General features: G+C 39.7%; 2 protein-coding genes across 2 annotated transcripts in view; one reads left to right on the plus strand and one right to left on the minus strand.

Annotated features, from left to right (window-relative positions):
* The window catches only part of LOC122260267 (persulfide dioxygenase ETHE1, mitochondrial), a 38,304-nt gene extending 33,003 nt beyond the window's left edge, over positions 1–5,301 (plus strand). The window contains exons 2-7 of the mRNA XM_043027457.2: positions 1,839–1,983; positions 2,364–2,449; positions 2,651–2,750; positions 2,980–3,162; positions 3,329–3,445; positions 4,368–5,301. Of these exons, the coding sequence (XP_042883391.1) occupies positions 1,839–1,983; positions 2,364–2,449; positions 2,651–2,750; positions 2,980–3,162; positions 3,329–3,445; positions 4,368–4,444 (708 nt within the window). The 3' untranslated portion in view covers positions 4,445–5,301. The remainder of the gene's footprint in view (positions 1–1,838; positions 1,984–2,363; positions 2,450–2,650; positions 2,751–2,979; positions 3,163–3,328; positions 3,446–4,367) is intronic.
* A 1,122-nt stretch (positions 5,302–6,423) lies between these two features.
* The window catches only part of LOC122260263 (uncharacterized), a 19,596-nt gene continuing 11,019 nt past the window's right edge, over positions 6,424–15,000 (minus strand). Inside the window, exons 12-26 of the mRNA XM_086533554.1 lie at positions 14,780–14,910; positions 14,415–14,654; positions 14,176–14,318; positions 13,823–13,951; positions 12,340–12,507; positions 12,057–12,228; positions 11,761–11,924; positions 11,311–11,446; positions 11,082–11,179; positions 10,047–10,188; positions 9,691–9,857; positions 8,994–9,254; positions 8,279–8,476; positions 7,397–7,610; positions 6,424–7,190 (exon numbers count right to left, since the gene is read on the minus strand). Of these exons, the coding sequence (XP_086389680.1) occupies positions 7,078–7,190; positions 7,397–7,610; positions 8,279–8,476; positions 8,994–9,254; positions 9,691–9,857; positions 10,047–10,188; positions 11,082–11,179; positions 11,311–11,446; positions 11,761–11,924; positions 12,057–12,228; positions 12,340–12,507; positions 13,823–13,951; positions 14,176–14,318; positions 14,415–14,654; positions 14,780–14,910 (2,476 nt within the window). The 3' untranslated portion in view covers positions 6,424–7,077. The remainder of the gene's footprint in view (positions 7,191–7,396; positions 7,611–8,278; positions 8,477–8,993; positions 9,255–9,690; positions 9,858–10,046; positions 10,189–11,081; positions 11,180–11,310; positions 11,447–11,760; positions 11,925–12,056; positions 12,229–12,339; positions 12,508–13,822; positions 13,952–14,175; positions 14,319–14,414; positions 14,655–14,779; positions 14,911–15,000) is intronic.

Here is a 15,000-nt window from a genome sequence, read left to right on the forward strand (position 1 = left end):
GAGAGAGAGGGAGAGGGAGAGGGAGAGGGAGAGGGAGAGGGAGAGGGAGAGGGAGAGGGAGAGGGGGTAGAGGAAGGGAAAGGTGGATAGGAAGGGAGAGGGAGAAAACATGAAATGAGCCTTGATTTCAAAATGATAATATTTTGTCTCTCCCTGCCCGTCGTTGCGTCAGTCGGGCGAGCCCCATACCAGTTTAGGATATGTTGATATTCGACATTTCCTTTGTTTATACTTTCGTGTTGTCGTTATTTTTATAAAGTTGGAGTCATTTTGTCTATAAGATTGCCTTTTATTTGTTGGACACACACACACACACACACACACACACACACACACACACACACACACACACACACACACACACACACACACACACACACACACACACACTCTCACTCACTCACACTCACACTCACTCTCACTCTCACTCTCACTCTCACTCTCTCTCTCTCTCTCTCTCTCTCTCTCTCTCTCTCTCCCTCTCTCTCTCTCTCTCTCTCCCTCTCTCTCTCTCTCTCTCCCTCTCCCTCTCCCTCTCTCCCTCCCTCCCTTACTCAATTACTCCCTTCTTCTTTCCCTCACTTACTCGCTCACTCCTCACTCTCATTCTCATTCTCACTCCTCACTCACTCACTCTTTCACTCCATACCCTCCCGAACCTTGTCGTATTGCAATCTTCCTTAAAGATAGTGCATTGTGGCTTTCATGACTATTGTTATTATTGTCGTTATTACTAATGCCTCTCAATGTTTTCTTATTTCGTTGATGTTGTTTATGGTTGTTGTATTAATAGAATATCATTAATTGTTATTGATTTTCACTGCTTTTCAGTGTAATCTAATTGCTGTTGCGTGGTTATTGTTATTATTTTTACTCGTTTGCTCGTATTTTAAACTTTTTGTTTCCCGTTGAAAAAAAGCACGTTCCCACCTGTTTTTTGTATTACACGAGATATAGACGAGAAAATTTGCAAAAACTTCCCCTTCAGTTTATGATAAGTAATCCCCCCTCTTCCTCTCTCCTCCTCCCCCCCTCCTCCTCTCCCAGTCATTGTGTCACAGTCTACTCCTTAACCTTCCTCCCTCTTCTGTCATATCGCTGTCACGGGAGACAGTGAACACCTTGCGATTCGCCAATCAATTTGCGATTTGGGGACAGTGAGGGGAGAGGACGGGGGACGAGGAGAGGGCGAGGGACGAGGGAAGAGGGACGAGGAGGAGGAAGGGGAGGGGAGGGGAGGGGAGGAGAGGGTGATCATAGCATGGGCTCTGGCGTGACGGAAATGACGCCTGGTCGCGTGGGCTGCGTCCGTCGGTTCCCACGGTCCGAGGTCAGGGGAAGATGGGCACGAGAGGGAGGCCTGGGAGGGTGGGTGTCTCTGCCTTTCCGGTTGGAAGCCCCCACTCTCGCGGTCTCTTTTGGCTTCTCTCTCGGTCTCTTGTGGGTTATCTCTCGGTCTCCGCCTCTCCTCTAGTTTGAGATTCTCAGGATGTGATAGTTGTGTTTAGATCTCTAAGTCTCTCTCTTCCAGATGTGTAAGAAGTATGGTAATTATTATATCTCTCCTGTCTTCTTTTAACTCCCACCTACTCGATCATCTCTTCCCTCCGCTAATTCAAAACGCACGATAATTATTCAACTTACGCCACTTATTTCCCCTTCCCACCTTCGTACCACAATATTCCCCTTATCTTATCTTTTTTTCCTCTCCCATCTGTCCGAGATAAAGAGTAATCATTCTATACCCCTTCTCCCCCCTCACCCCTATCTACCTCCCCTCTCACCTGGTGAAAACGTACATTAATCATTTATTTTTTTTCTCTCTCTCTTTCACCCAGCTGTTCGACCGGGAGACGTGCACCTACACGTACCTGCTGGCCGACGCCAAGACGAAGGAGGCCGTACTCATCGACCCCGTGATAGATCTGGCCGAGCGCGATGCCAAGCTGGTGGAGGAACTGGGACTCGAACTCAAATACGTCAGTGAGTGAATCGGAATTGGCACTGTCTGCCAGCAGACAGACAGACAGACAGGCTGGCAGACGCACAGACACACACTCACAAACACATATACACACAAACACACATACACACATACACACACACAAACACACACACACACACATACACACACACATACATACACACACACACACACACACACACACACACACACACACACACACACACACACACACACACACACACACACACACACACACACACACACACACACACACACACACACACACACACACACACACACACACACACACTGGGGTAAGAATTAGAATAAATAAGGTGGTGGTATTTTCTCTCGCATTTGAAAGAAAAGATATTTCTTACATATTTCTTCTTTTCAGTGAACACCCACGTTCATGCTGATCACATCACCGGAACAGGCCTGCTGAAGAAGCTCGTGCCTGGCTGTCAGTCGGTCATAGCAGAGGTAGTGTACATAAAGGCGTAATGAGAGAAAATAAAGGTTTTCCAAAAAGAAGGGAGGAGGGAAAATCAAGGGGATACTGCACAATTTTTCCGAAAGGAAGAAAAAAGAGGGGAAAAATTGAGGGGAAGATCTTTTATTTATCCTTCTAATACAGGATCTTCTTAAAAGTTGAAATCATGATTGTGCAATCTTTACTCTCAGGTCTCTGGAGCGGTAGCTGATAAGCTCATCAATCATGGAGAAACTGTAAAGTTTGGTGACCATGAACTTGAGGTCAGAAGCACTCCAGGTCACACGAATGGTATGGATAGATCTAGTTCCATGAACTTTTTTCATTTGTTTGCATAAATTTATGGTAATACAAATATAAGCAGTTACTGAGTAGTTTGTAAAATAGTGTTTGAAAGACTAGTTCATGTGTTCTTGAGAACTGAAGGTTACGTGACGTTATTAGTATCCCAAATGAATATATTAGTGCTAACCACAGATTGATTAACAATTTAAAGTTTTCACTTCTCGTTTCCAAACAGGCTGCATCTCTTACGTCAGCCACAACCTGAAGTCTGTCTTCACTGGCGACGCTCTACTGATCCGTGGGTGTGGGAGGACCGACTTCCAGGAGGGCAGTGCGGAGTCGCTGTACGAGTCTGTGCACAGCCAGATTCTCAGCCTTCCCGAGGACTATATTGTGTACCCAGCTCATGATTATAAAGGTGAGGGAAATTGGTTTGGTAATGTAACTCGTAAAGAAAACTTGTCAGAGTTATGGTGGATTTTTTTGTGTTGGAATAGCATGTGGTTCTATGTGATTGTGTGGAATTTATCACTATTTTCAATAAACAGGGAAAGATGTTTTTTATTTAAAAATACACTCTGCAGGCAACACCTCGTCATCTGTAGGTGAGGAGAAGCAGTTCAATCCCCGTCTGACAAAGCCGAAGGAGGAATTCATTGAGATCATGAACAACCTGGGTCTGCCATATCCCAAGAAGATTGGTAAGAACTAGTTACTTTTTCTTCCCTTTATTTGTGTGTGTGTGTGTGTTTGGCGGGGGGGAGAGGATTATTAGATGCAACTTCATATAATATGATGTAGTTCAAGGAACTGACTGAGGAATGTAATGGATTATCAATGTGGGGTTGTTCAGCTTTCACAATGAGTTTATAAAATGCAATATTTCTTCTCATCAATAAAACTGCAATCAATTCATCTATTCTTGTACAGATGTAAATATGAACATTTCTCTTTTTAAAAAAAAATCACCTTTCTCCATTGATTAATTGATTATTGGAAATTATCTGCCATGGCAACAGCTGGTCATTAGAAGCGCACCAATCTCCATTGTTATGCCCTCCCCCCACTCCCTATTTCTCCTTTTTACACAGTAATTTCTTTTCCTCATGAATGCAGAATGTGGTCCTAAGAAGCTGGTCTTCAAATTTTTTTGCCTCAGGACTTCTATAATTTTGGATATTTGTAGATTACTCATCCTGAGTAGGATGAACAATGTTGCCATCCAGTAGTGTTATCAATATAATAACACTGCATAGTGTTATGATGTACATGAATGATACACTACTACATATATAGGTCAATTGGTGATGATAGATAGAATGAAGAAACTGAAAATAGATCATAATTGTAAATTTGAGGACAGACAGAAAGTTCTAAAAGGCCAGATTAAACTTTTCATTAAAAGAAACAATGCTAAGCCTAAATAAAAACATTATGAAAACCGTGTTCATGAATCAACACACAAAAAAAATTATGTTCACTTTTGCTATCATTTTAAAACAAAACCAAAATGGAAGAAATAGAACTAAACAATGTTCAGTAATGTAAGAATAACATAGATAGAGGATAGATTTTAGTTGTGAATATTATATCTAATACATTTCTCCCTCAATTTTTCTGCAGATATTTCCCTGCCACCAAACAAGGTCTGTGGACTCTACAACTTGCCTGATGAGCTTGCTGCAAAGTTGGAGAATTAAGAAAGTAGGGTTTGGCAGTTAACACTTTCCATGAGAAATGTAAATATATATTTGATCGACTGATTATAATTCAAATATCTGCTGCACCAACATAGGTCATTCATTCATTTCGTTGTGTATTTTTGAAAAAAAAAGAAAGAAATCTAAAAGGTGTTGATAAACAGATATTCATAGATCAGCTAAAATATGTGATATATATCGGATGCAACAAATGTGATAGTGTGTTTGTGGTATATCTTGGAATTTTCAACCTTAGAAATTAAACTGGTTAGTTCATGAAAAAATGCAATGGTTTATCAAGATATGTTATGCCATTGGCACAATTCTAAGGTTGAGTGTCACACTAATGTAAGCATGTCATTTTAATTTTAATTTCCCAATTTTTTCTATTTGTGTGAGTCAAGGTATTTTTCAGCAAGGTTTTATAACATTTACTTAGAGAATTTATAGGAAATTTGAAGGCACAGATAGCAATTATTTTTCTACAAAGGAAGCTGCAGTAATTTTCAGGATTCAAGTGCAAGACAACTTTATGCAAATTATTTTGATTTGCTCTGTGGAAGTGTCAACTTTTTCCCTCCCAAGATCAGTGGTTGTAAACTCACCTCAGGTTAGATGGCATTGATCCTGCACGTGCTTGAACCAGATACATGCCATTGCATTTAAACGACATTCTAGCATTACCCAAATATTTTCTAGATATGAAGGAACATAGTAGTTGCCTTTTTTTATTAAAAGAATCAAACATAGCACTTAATATACACTTCGTACACAGGAGGATTTTTTTCTACAATTAGTGATTGTGTTATAATGCACTTATGGTTATGGAAATAAATGGGCTATATATATATCTTCAACATTGTTTCTTATTAACCAGCAAGAGAAAGTATATACATTTTTGTACAAGTTAGTTACTGATGATTTAGAATATGAAAAATAACAAAATTAACACTGCTTTAGCACATGGAAGTAGAAATTTTCTTGGTATAGTAGTTTTGTTTCTCTTTTCAAGCAGCTTATTTTTACTTAACCCAATGGCACCAGGAAATAATTGGAGCACACTATCTGCTATGCCAGGATTTAATATCAAGGTTATGTGTACAAGATAAAAATTATAAGTGATTCTGATCAAGCCAATTTTTGTTTTTCAATAAGAGCATTAAAAGAACAAGGTCTTAGGTCAACTCTTCAAAATCTGTAGTTCAAAAACCAGCACCATTAGAGCTATAAAACTCCATATGTATATAGTGTGCAGACCAGAGAGTTGCCTCCACTGTCATGGCATGTAATAGGTGCCATCCTATATTTGGGCCCACCCTTGCCATGGCAGGTACGGATGACTTCATTGGGTGAAAATAGCAATTATAATAAAAATAAATAAAAATTAAATAAATAATGGTATATACAATGAAAAAATATGAGAACCATTACTATTTGATAGCCTTGTATATATCCTTTGAATAAGGTAATGGCAACTGGCATATACAAAGGCCAATTAGTGCCAATGTCTTTGTTGCAAGTAATTAACCCGTTGCCAACAGGCTCAGCAAGAACTGGCAACCCCCAACGCCGGGCCTAAGTAATATTGCCTTGGGGACGTCACACTGGTGTGTCGCCCCATCATCAGGCACTTTGCTGTGTCACATGGGTGTGACACCCCGCCATCATTGGGTTAAAGGTGTGAAGCTGTGAGATAATCAGATATTTCACATTCTATGGTATGCATGAGTTAGATGAGAGAGAGGTGTGATGGTAACTAAAAAAAAAATAATAATAATAAAAAAAATAATTATATCCAATGTTGCCCTGGTAATATCCCTTGGGTTTTCAACATTCTGAGTAGATTTAAAATAATTCAGACAATGAGTCTTTAAAATAAATACATATGAAGCTCCTTCTGTGTAAAGGGATAGATTGATATACGTATTTCATATGAAGAAGCAATCTACTGTAAAAGGGATGTGAGTGATACACAGTAATTTATTTTATGACAATAATTTCATCACATATACATGATTCAAGACACATGTATAAAGCATTCACACTATCTTGCAAAATGGTTCCCCATTACAGCATTCACAAAATGTCAGTTTGACTATCACAGAACATTTTACCATTTCCAAATAGTATTATTTCACTACTAAACAATGAAGTTATTTTCTGAAAAATCTTTATACATAAATATTAACATGAAATGCCTGGTGCCCTGAAAATGCGACCAACTCACAACAATAACACTGAAGTGCATTGCATCAAGAAACTGCTTCTTGCTGATTTTTGCCATTTTATGTTAAATACAGCTGTTCTACATTTTCAAAGATATGTAATAATTAGTGTAAAATAAGGTAGGTTTATTTATAATTACTGTTAAGAAATTACTACTAATAAATGAAATATGTTTGCCTTGCACCAAATTTAAATTATTAAAAACTATTCTTCCCCTTGGCAAGTACGAAATTTACAAGGTTCCACTCGAGATGAATTCTAGCATTTGTCAAAAGTGGTACATGGAAGACATTTGTGAAAAAAGCAAAATAAATAAATTGGCAATGCATATGAGTAACTAAAATGTATAACAGCTTCTTTCCCTGCATAAGTTAAGCTTAACCACAAAGTGTAATCAGAAGCGAGGCCTAAGACTTCGACACATCGTGGACTGTAGACTGACTTGTGGAAACTGATGGAACTGCTTGAGTTGTACCTCTTATCGATGCTGGAGACACTATTCTTGCTAGCACTGGCTTTCCTGTTGGATAATAAGAGAAATTAAATCAATAGAATTATCCAAATGATCCTTTTTCATGCAATGACACTGAAGAACAAGAAAAATTATTGCCTGTAAAATTCAAATTTATCTGCAGAATCTGAAAACCTGTGACACTACAATGTAATCAAGGATAAAGCATCATGAAAGAGAAGAAAATGACAATGATAAACAACCACAATCATTACCTCTCTGCTGCTGAGTAACCTGCGATGCTGGAATAACTTTTAAAGTCTGGAACGCTTGCAAGCCCTTCAGATTCAGGTGCGATCCCTGTAAGGCAGACGCGGGTAGTACAATCTGCTGCCCTCCTGTTCCGCTCGCTACAACGACTGCTCCCTGACTGCTTGATACCTGGGCAGTCTGTGCTCCCCCTTTGACATTTCCTCCAGTCAGCATTACCTAGAAAAAAGAAGAAGATACAAATGAAATATTATATACAGTGATGTGGGATTTCACTTCATGGACTAAACATGCAGCAAATCATACAATATGACTCAAGAAAATTAAGTTGTATGAAATATTGGTATACATTTTGAAAATTCTCTGGACCATTTCACTTAAAACTATGGTTTATGTGTGAAACTGCAATGTTATGATGTAAACACTCACTATTTTCTAGATATGACTTTAGTTTTAGTAGAATATATTCATAACCCTTGTTACTAACAAATATTTGACTTATTCAAATTCATATTTGAAAAACATAAGCAAAAAACACCTTGCCAAATAATAAAGCACAAATATGATACAGGAAGAATGACAAAACAGTCTATTGTGATAATATAGCCAAAAAATACACTGTACAAGATAGGTCGATAAAAAGATGAGACAACCAATTTGAAATCATGGCAGAATATCTGACATAATGTAAAAACAACAACAAATATTTGGTTTAAATAACATTTAAGTTTGTGCTATCATACCTTCCATTTGACACTGCTGGATAAAAGATAAATAATCTCTCCCAGAATATCTTAAATAATGCATTTGTTTTCAATTCACAATATGAACCCTTTTCCTTACTCTCTATTGGACCCATAAGAAAAAACAAGACAGTTGTACTTTACCTGCTGCAGCTGTCCTTGTTGAGCAAAAGGTTTGGATGTGAGCAGCACTTGCTTGCCTCCTATTGTGATGAGGTTCCCAGTGGCTGTGGATCCACCAGCCACAACTGAAGCTGTTCCAGCTGTGCCACTAGCGCCAGGCTGAACTAAGCGGATTCCACCACTAGCAAGGACTGATGGTTTGCCAGCCACATTCAAACCCTGTAAAATAAAACCAACTTGTCATTTGCTTTCTACTAAGAGATTGTTTAACCCATTCGCGCTGGATGATGTGCTGACATGTTTCGTGGCTTTTGGGTCCGACACTGGCGACGAGATATTTGGTCAAGGTTGGTGCTTGGGGTGAGGCTAGTGCGCCCGAGAATCCCGAGGCGTTAGGCTTATGCGTTCAAAAACCCCAGCATTCTGACCATTCAGAGCCAGAATAGTCCCGGCGTGAATGGGTTAAAAAAATGAATCTATTTGTTTTGTCTTTCATATATATGTATAAATCTATAATTTCATGGATATATTTTGAAGAACTTATTCAAAAGTTTCCTACAGAATTGCTGTTCAGCTAAACAGTTTTTTAACATATCATTCATCATTAGCATATCCCTTAATCATAAAAAAATGCCCTGGTAAAAGTACTAAGTGAAACATGTGCCACAATAAGAACTCTGTGTGACCATTACACAAATCTTTCTATTCCATTATCCCTTCCACGGCTGACTCGTACCTGAACAATAGTTTTCTGTTGCTGACCAACGGAGAAGAATCGAGGTTGGGTGTTGGAGCCTCCCATGCGCGTAGAGGTTATGGGTGCAGTGATGACTTGTGTGGTGTTGCTGGTGCTGGTGGGTGTGGTGGGTGTGGTTGTGGTGGTGCTTGTAGTTGTGACAGCCCCATAGCTGCTCTGCACCACGTGAGTGCCAGGCTGTAAGGTCTGGATGGTCTGGACCACCTGAGCCTTATTGCCCGACCCATCTATCTTCCCCGCCTGAGGAGAGCAAACAGAACTGTGACCTTGGCGGTGCTTGGAGACAAGGAAAGAGGGGAAACTTCAAAGGGAATCCATACAGAACACTCTACCTGATTCAAGTCATCCCATGCAAAATTATTTTAGATTAGTAGTGCCATTGCCACTCCAACAGTCTAAAAAGACCTCTACTGAAAAAAAAGATAAAGTAACCACTATCAGTGCAAAAGGAAATACAAGAAATGAAATGACAAATGCGGGATGAAAGCACAGAAAACTCAACAAATAAATTAGTCCCTATATATATTTTATTTTCATTGACAATTTAAGATGAATAAAACAAATAAAAAAAAATAAAAACATAACCCCACACCACATTCCCCCCCAGACAGTTCCTCTCTCTAGTGCCATCTCCTCCCTGTTCTTCCCCCTCCTGTGCCATACAAACACATCAGACCTGTGAACTAGTAGCCAAAACAAGTCTCTGGTTGGCTGCATTGAGAGGAAGGTGTGATCCCTGTGGAGATACTAAGGTCAGCCTCTGAACACCACCAGCTCCTCCTGCCAGCTGGATCACATTTCCTCCTGCTAGCTTGTTTCCTGCTACTGTTGTCACAACCCCACCTGTTGCAAAGCAGAAGGTTTACATTTTAGCTTTGTTAATCTTGATTCTGAAATTTTCTGAATATCATCAAACAAATGTCTATCCCTTGAGAACTTTATATGACAACTTTTGAAACAAATGCTCATCACTTTAGTCCTTTATAGCCATGAGAACCTTTGTATAAACATGGACCTCGGCATTTCCCTCACCTTGGAGCTGCGTCGTCTTGTCACCCTGGCTGAGAAGGTTCTCTACGGTGACCACCTGCTGTCCGGGAAGAATACCTGAGATAAACTGCTTCCCTCCCATGTTGCCTCCCATCCCTACGCTACCCGGCATGGCCTGTACCACCTGCAGGTACCAAACTTTGGTTGTTAGGCCTATGTCCAATATTGTTGAATGTGCTGGTGTTTATCTGTTTATTTATTGGTCCATCTGTACGTCTGTCTTGTCTGTCTGTCTTGCCACTCCCTCTGTCTTTGAAATTTACTGGTCAGTCATTCAATACTTCTTTTCACGTAGTGCCTTTAAAGTCAGTCTGAGATGTATAAAAGTTAGCAGAGCAGGAAAATGAAAAAATGAGATAAATGGGGTGAGAAGGAAAAAGAAGGGGAAGACGACCCCAAATAACATTAATAATAATACAAACAGATATGAGCAGTGGAGAAAGTAAGAAGGATGAAGGAAAGAGGAGGAAAAAAAAGAGAAGGAAAATGCAATGAGAATCTACACAGCTATAAAGAAAACAAAACACTAAAACAGACCAGGTCAAATGAAAGTACCAATTTTAGCAGTATTACATCAAGATATCACCAATCCTATCTTGCCAAATATGCTTCTAGGCTGTCTCAATGAAACTCACTCTGCCTTCACAGTAAGCTATCTTCTCCAATACTCTTATTATGTATATGAGAAAAAAGGATCTCTCGAATAAAGATGAAAATGACTAGGAGAAGATAACAAAAGCAGTAGAAGAGCAGAGAGCAAATATCTTGGACTGGACAGTGCAGCACCATTTTCCAGTTCCTACCACTACAGGGTATAAGTGCTTATTACAACTAATATCTTGATCATTTTTCTCTACATATCACCATAAAACCAATCAATATATTTATTTAATCTGTTAAAAGTGAAATGCTTAGCACAAAGGTTCTCTACAATACACTGCACTCTTTAGCTCCCCCTAAAGGTCTTTCTACGTCCGTAACTAGTTTGTCTGAAACACTGCCACCTGATTCTCTTACCTTCCCTCCCTGTACCAGTACTTTGCCATCGACCATGAGCGTCTGGAGCTTTGTTATGGAGTTCACGACGACTGGGTTATTTGACCCACCACTCTTCCCTGCAGCAGATAAAAAAAAAAAAAAAAAAAAATTATAAAACATTACGTCTCGGATATTATGACAAGTATCTTTTTACATGTTGTTGAAGGAATCAAAGAGTGTGATCAACACCCAAGAAATAATACAGTACCTGCTACTTGCTGTGGTGTAGCCTGGAGTAGCTTGAAACCACCAAGAGAGATGAGATTGGCTTTCTGTGCTGCTGAGGTTGCCATGTTCACCACAGTTGCAGTGTTTGATATCTTCCCTCCTGAGACACCACTCACCTAATGGACAAACCAAATGACTTTAGCCATAGTTTTTGAAGAACATTGTAATATAAACTGCTGATATAATCCAATACTTAAATATAAGAGAAAGATGTATATAAAAAAAAGAAAAGAAAAAAATGTGTGTGTGTGTGTGTGTGTGTGTGTGTGTGTGTGTGTGTGTGTGTGTGTGTGTGTGTGTGTGTGTGTGTGTGTGTGTGTGTGTGTGTGTGTGTGTGTGTGTGTGTGTTTGTGTGTTTGTGTGTTTGTGTGTGTGTGTGTGTGTATAAAATCTAAATCAGATGCAATTATAACAAGAGGCAAGGACTTGCCTGTGATGCCAGAGTAGACTGTGTTGTGTGCTGCTGAGTGGCTGGTGTGGTGGTGGCAGAGGCACTGGGTCTGGCTTGGGACACAGATGGAGCTGGGAGTCTTGCAGCTTCTCTGGTGGTCAGTGTGACAACAGGCGCTCTGGGCTTTACCTGGCCAATGTTCCCTGTAAATCACATAGACTCATGATAAAGGTATCAGACAACCTAGACCCTAGCAATCTATTCTTGTCCTTACTCAGATACTTCTTGAGCTATGGAAAGACTATGGAATTTATAAAACCTGAACACTGGCTCACCTGATGACAAATTTGTGATATGTTGGGTGCCCAACACGGTCTCCTGACCGAGTGTTGGACCAGCCACTGTAGACTGGAGAACTGACTGTTGTAAGGCTACACCTTTTATGCCACTTGTGACTGCCTTTGCAAGTGCTGGATTGGCTGCTCTGCTGATGGTTTGTCCAGCAACCTAGAATAGAGAATTTTAAACATGATCATCCAAATGGACATGCAAAATATTATACCAAATAACAATAACTATAACTAAATAAAATAAAAGTGCAAAATGCAGAACACCTACTTTTGCAATAGAGGAAGTTGGTACTTTGGCCAGTGTCTGTGGTGTGACTTTGGTGATGGTTTGTGCCCCATGGGGAAGAGCTACCTTAATGGTCTGCACACCACCAGCTGTTGACACCTGTATGGTCTGCACACTACTTGCACCCAAGGCTCCTCTCACACCCCCAACCTGCAAAAGATGTAGAAGTCAAGAGGTATGATTTACTAACACTGTTTAGATTACAAATCAGAGAAGTAGATATTTTAATTCTCTGAGAAAATTCTCACTGACAACTGTAAAATCATAATTGCATACTTGGCCTGATAAATATTTGTTACATAAATAAACTACAGCATTTTGAATTTAAGAATAAATATGTTGTTTGGAGGAAAATGCTCCGAAGGTAAAGATGGCTAGGTTGGGAAGCCATGAAAACTGGTTTAGCTTCATTTTTTGACAATTTAAAAAACACTACACAAACCCTCTGAGCCTTCATTGTGACTTGCATAACTGCAATAACCTTTTCAGCTCTGACACTCCACTAAGTGGTATGAATTTCATATATGATAGTGAAAGATTCATTTCCTGGCTTTATGAAAAAAAAAAAAAAAAAAAAAAAAAAAAAAAAAAAAAGACAAAAAAAAAAAAAAAAATGGAGGTGGGGAGACTGACACACTAGATGTACAGGAGTTCTTAAGGGTTAACTCCTGTAGCATGATAGTTCAAACTTAATTTTGACAGAGGTAGCAATGAGGCTATCTTTATTCAAGACATAAAAAAAAGAAAAAAAAATGAAGGAAAAAAGAAAGATGGAAGGAAGAAAAAGAAAATAGAAAAAAAGAAGAAAAAAACATCACAGAAAGAATTGTCAAAATCATATTAAAGAGGTATATATGTGCTTAACAAAAAAATTACTGATAGTCAAAAAAGTTCTGAATATAGAATGTATAAAACAAAATGTTATTATAAAGCAAAAGACATACATTTTTGGGATAAACTAAAAAACATTTCAAGTAATCACATACTGCTTAAACCATCAATGAAAAGGAGGAAGATGGGAGGAGGAGGAGGAGGAGGAGGAGGAGGAGGAGGAGGAGGAGGAGGAGGAGGAGGAGAAGAAGGAGAAGAAGAAGAAGAAGAAGGAGAAGGAGAAGGAGAAGAAGAAGAAGAAGAAGAAGAAGAAGAAGAAGAAGAAGAAGGAGAAGGAGAAGGAGAAGGAGAAGGAGGAGAGGGAGAGGGAGAGGGAGAGGGAGAGGGAGAGGGAGAGGGAGAGGGAGAGGGAGAGGGAGAGGGAGAGGGAGAGGGAGAGGGAGAGGGAGAGGGAGAGGGAGAAGGAGAAGGAGAAGGAGAAGGAGAAGGAGAAGGAGAAGGAGAAGGAGAAGGAGGAGAAGGAGAAGGAGAAGGAGAAGGAGAAGGAGAAGGAGAAGGAGAAGGAGAAGGAGAAGGAGAAGGAGAAGAAGAAGAAGGAGAAGAAGAAGAGAGGAAGAAGAAAAAATCAACTCACTCTTACGGAAGTGACAGTCTTCCCCACTGCTGCGGACCCCAGCTGATCCAATTTTACTGGGCTGTCTGCCTTGGCCTTGGCAAGAGCAGCAACATCCTCTGGCTTCAACTTCAGCTGAGTTCCTTCAACCTGTTTAATGAGACAAGATTAGAATCCAATCTCTTCAACTGAGAATACAGAGACCTACAAAAAAGACAGCTTTCCTGGAAATAACTGAAAATGTCAAAACTGACAATTTCAGTAATACTCAAGACTACAACCTGTAGTCTTATTAATCTTTTGTCCAAGGAGTGAGCCATCAGCTGCAGAAATACACAAGTCTCTTAAAAAGACAAAAAAATAGTTCACTCTACCTTAGGGGATGCAATGGGCTCCAGGGAAACATTTGGAGGGCCTTTAATATTCAAGGAGTCTTTGGCTTTAGCTCTACTCTGCCTTCGAGGGGCAGGCTTTTTGTTTTTGTTTCCTCCTGGCCCGTTTAGATGGTGCATTCGCTCTGCAAAGGGAAGAATAATGCAAAGTTTAATAAGTGACAAAATAATGTCTGATTTCACAAACAATAGAAGTAAAAATAATTTTTTTAAAAGCATACCAAATTCTTCTTCATTCCTGTTTCTGTGCAGGTAGATCCACAACTTCCGTGGGGCATCATATTTCACACATGGATCGTTTTCATAGTGCAGTCTATCTAGCGCACCCGACACCACACTGTTCAAGTTATTTTCAGCTGTTGGACTTGTCAGAGGAGCCAAGTACTGAGATTCTTTCAACAGTTCACAGATGTCGGATCTGGTTCCTTCTCCATTTGGCAAGCGTGCTACAGCATCTCGAACTGTGGAGGGAAGTCAAAGAACCTTATGATGAAAAATAGCAACAGAATAATAATACTCCCTATAAGCTGCAAGAAATAAAACAAAAATGACAACATGATAATATAAGACAACTGAAATTACTCACCAAGAGACAGAATGGTGACATAAGCAGGCCTATCTGGCACAAGAAGTGAGTGACCCCTGGCCTTATTAAGTCCAGTTTGCTGGGTGTAAATCCCCTTCACTGGTCCTACCACACTCTCATAGCTGTGCATTCTGCAAGGGGAGGCAGGTTAATGAATGTTGTATATGTTCCAGCTTCTGATATCAATTTTAAGATAAACATTTTACAATGATCAGATACCC

Source organism: Penaeus japonicus, unplaced genomic scaffold, assembly GCF_977035675.1.
Source record: "Penaeus japonicus unplaced genomic scaffold, GWHDUDI00000001_assembly GWHDUDI00000039, whole genome shotgun sequence".
In the NCBI taxonomy this organism is placed as follows: Eukaryota; Metazoa; Arthropoda; class Malacostraca; order Decapoda; family Penaeidae; genus Penaeus; species Penaeus japonicus.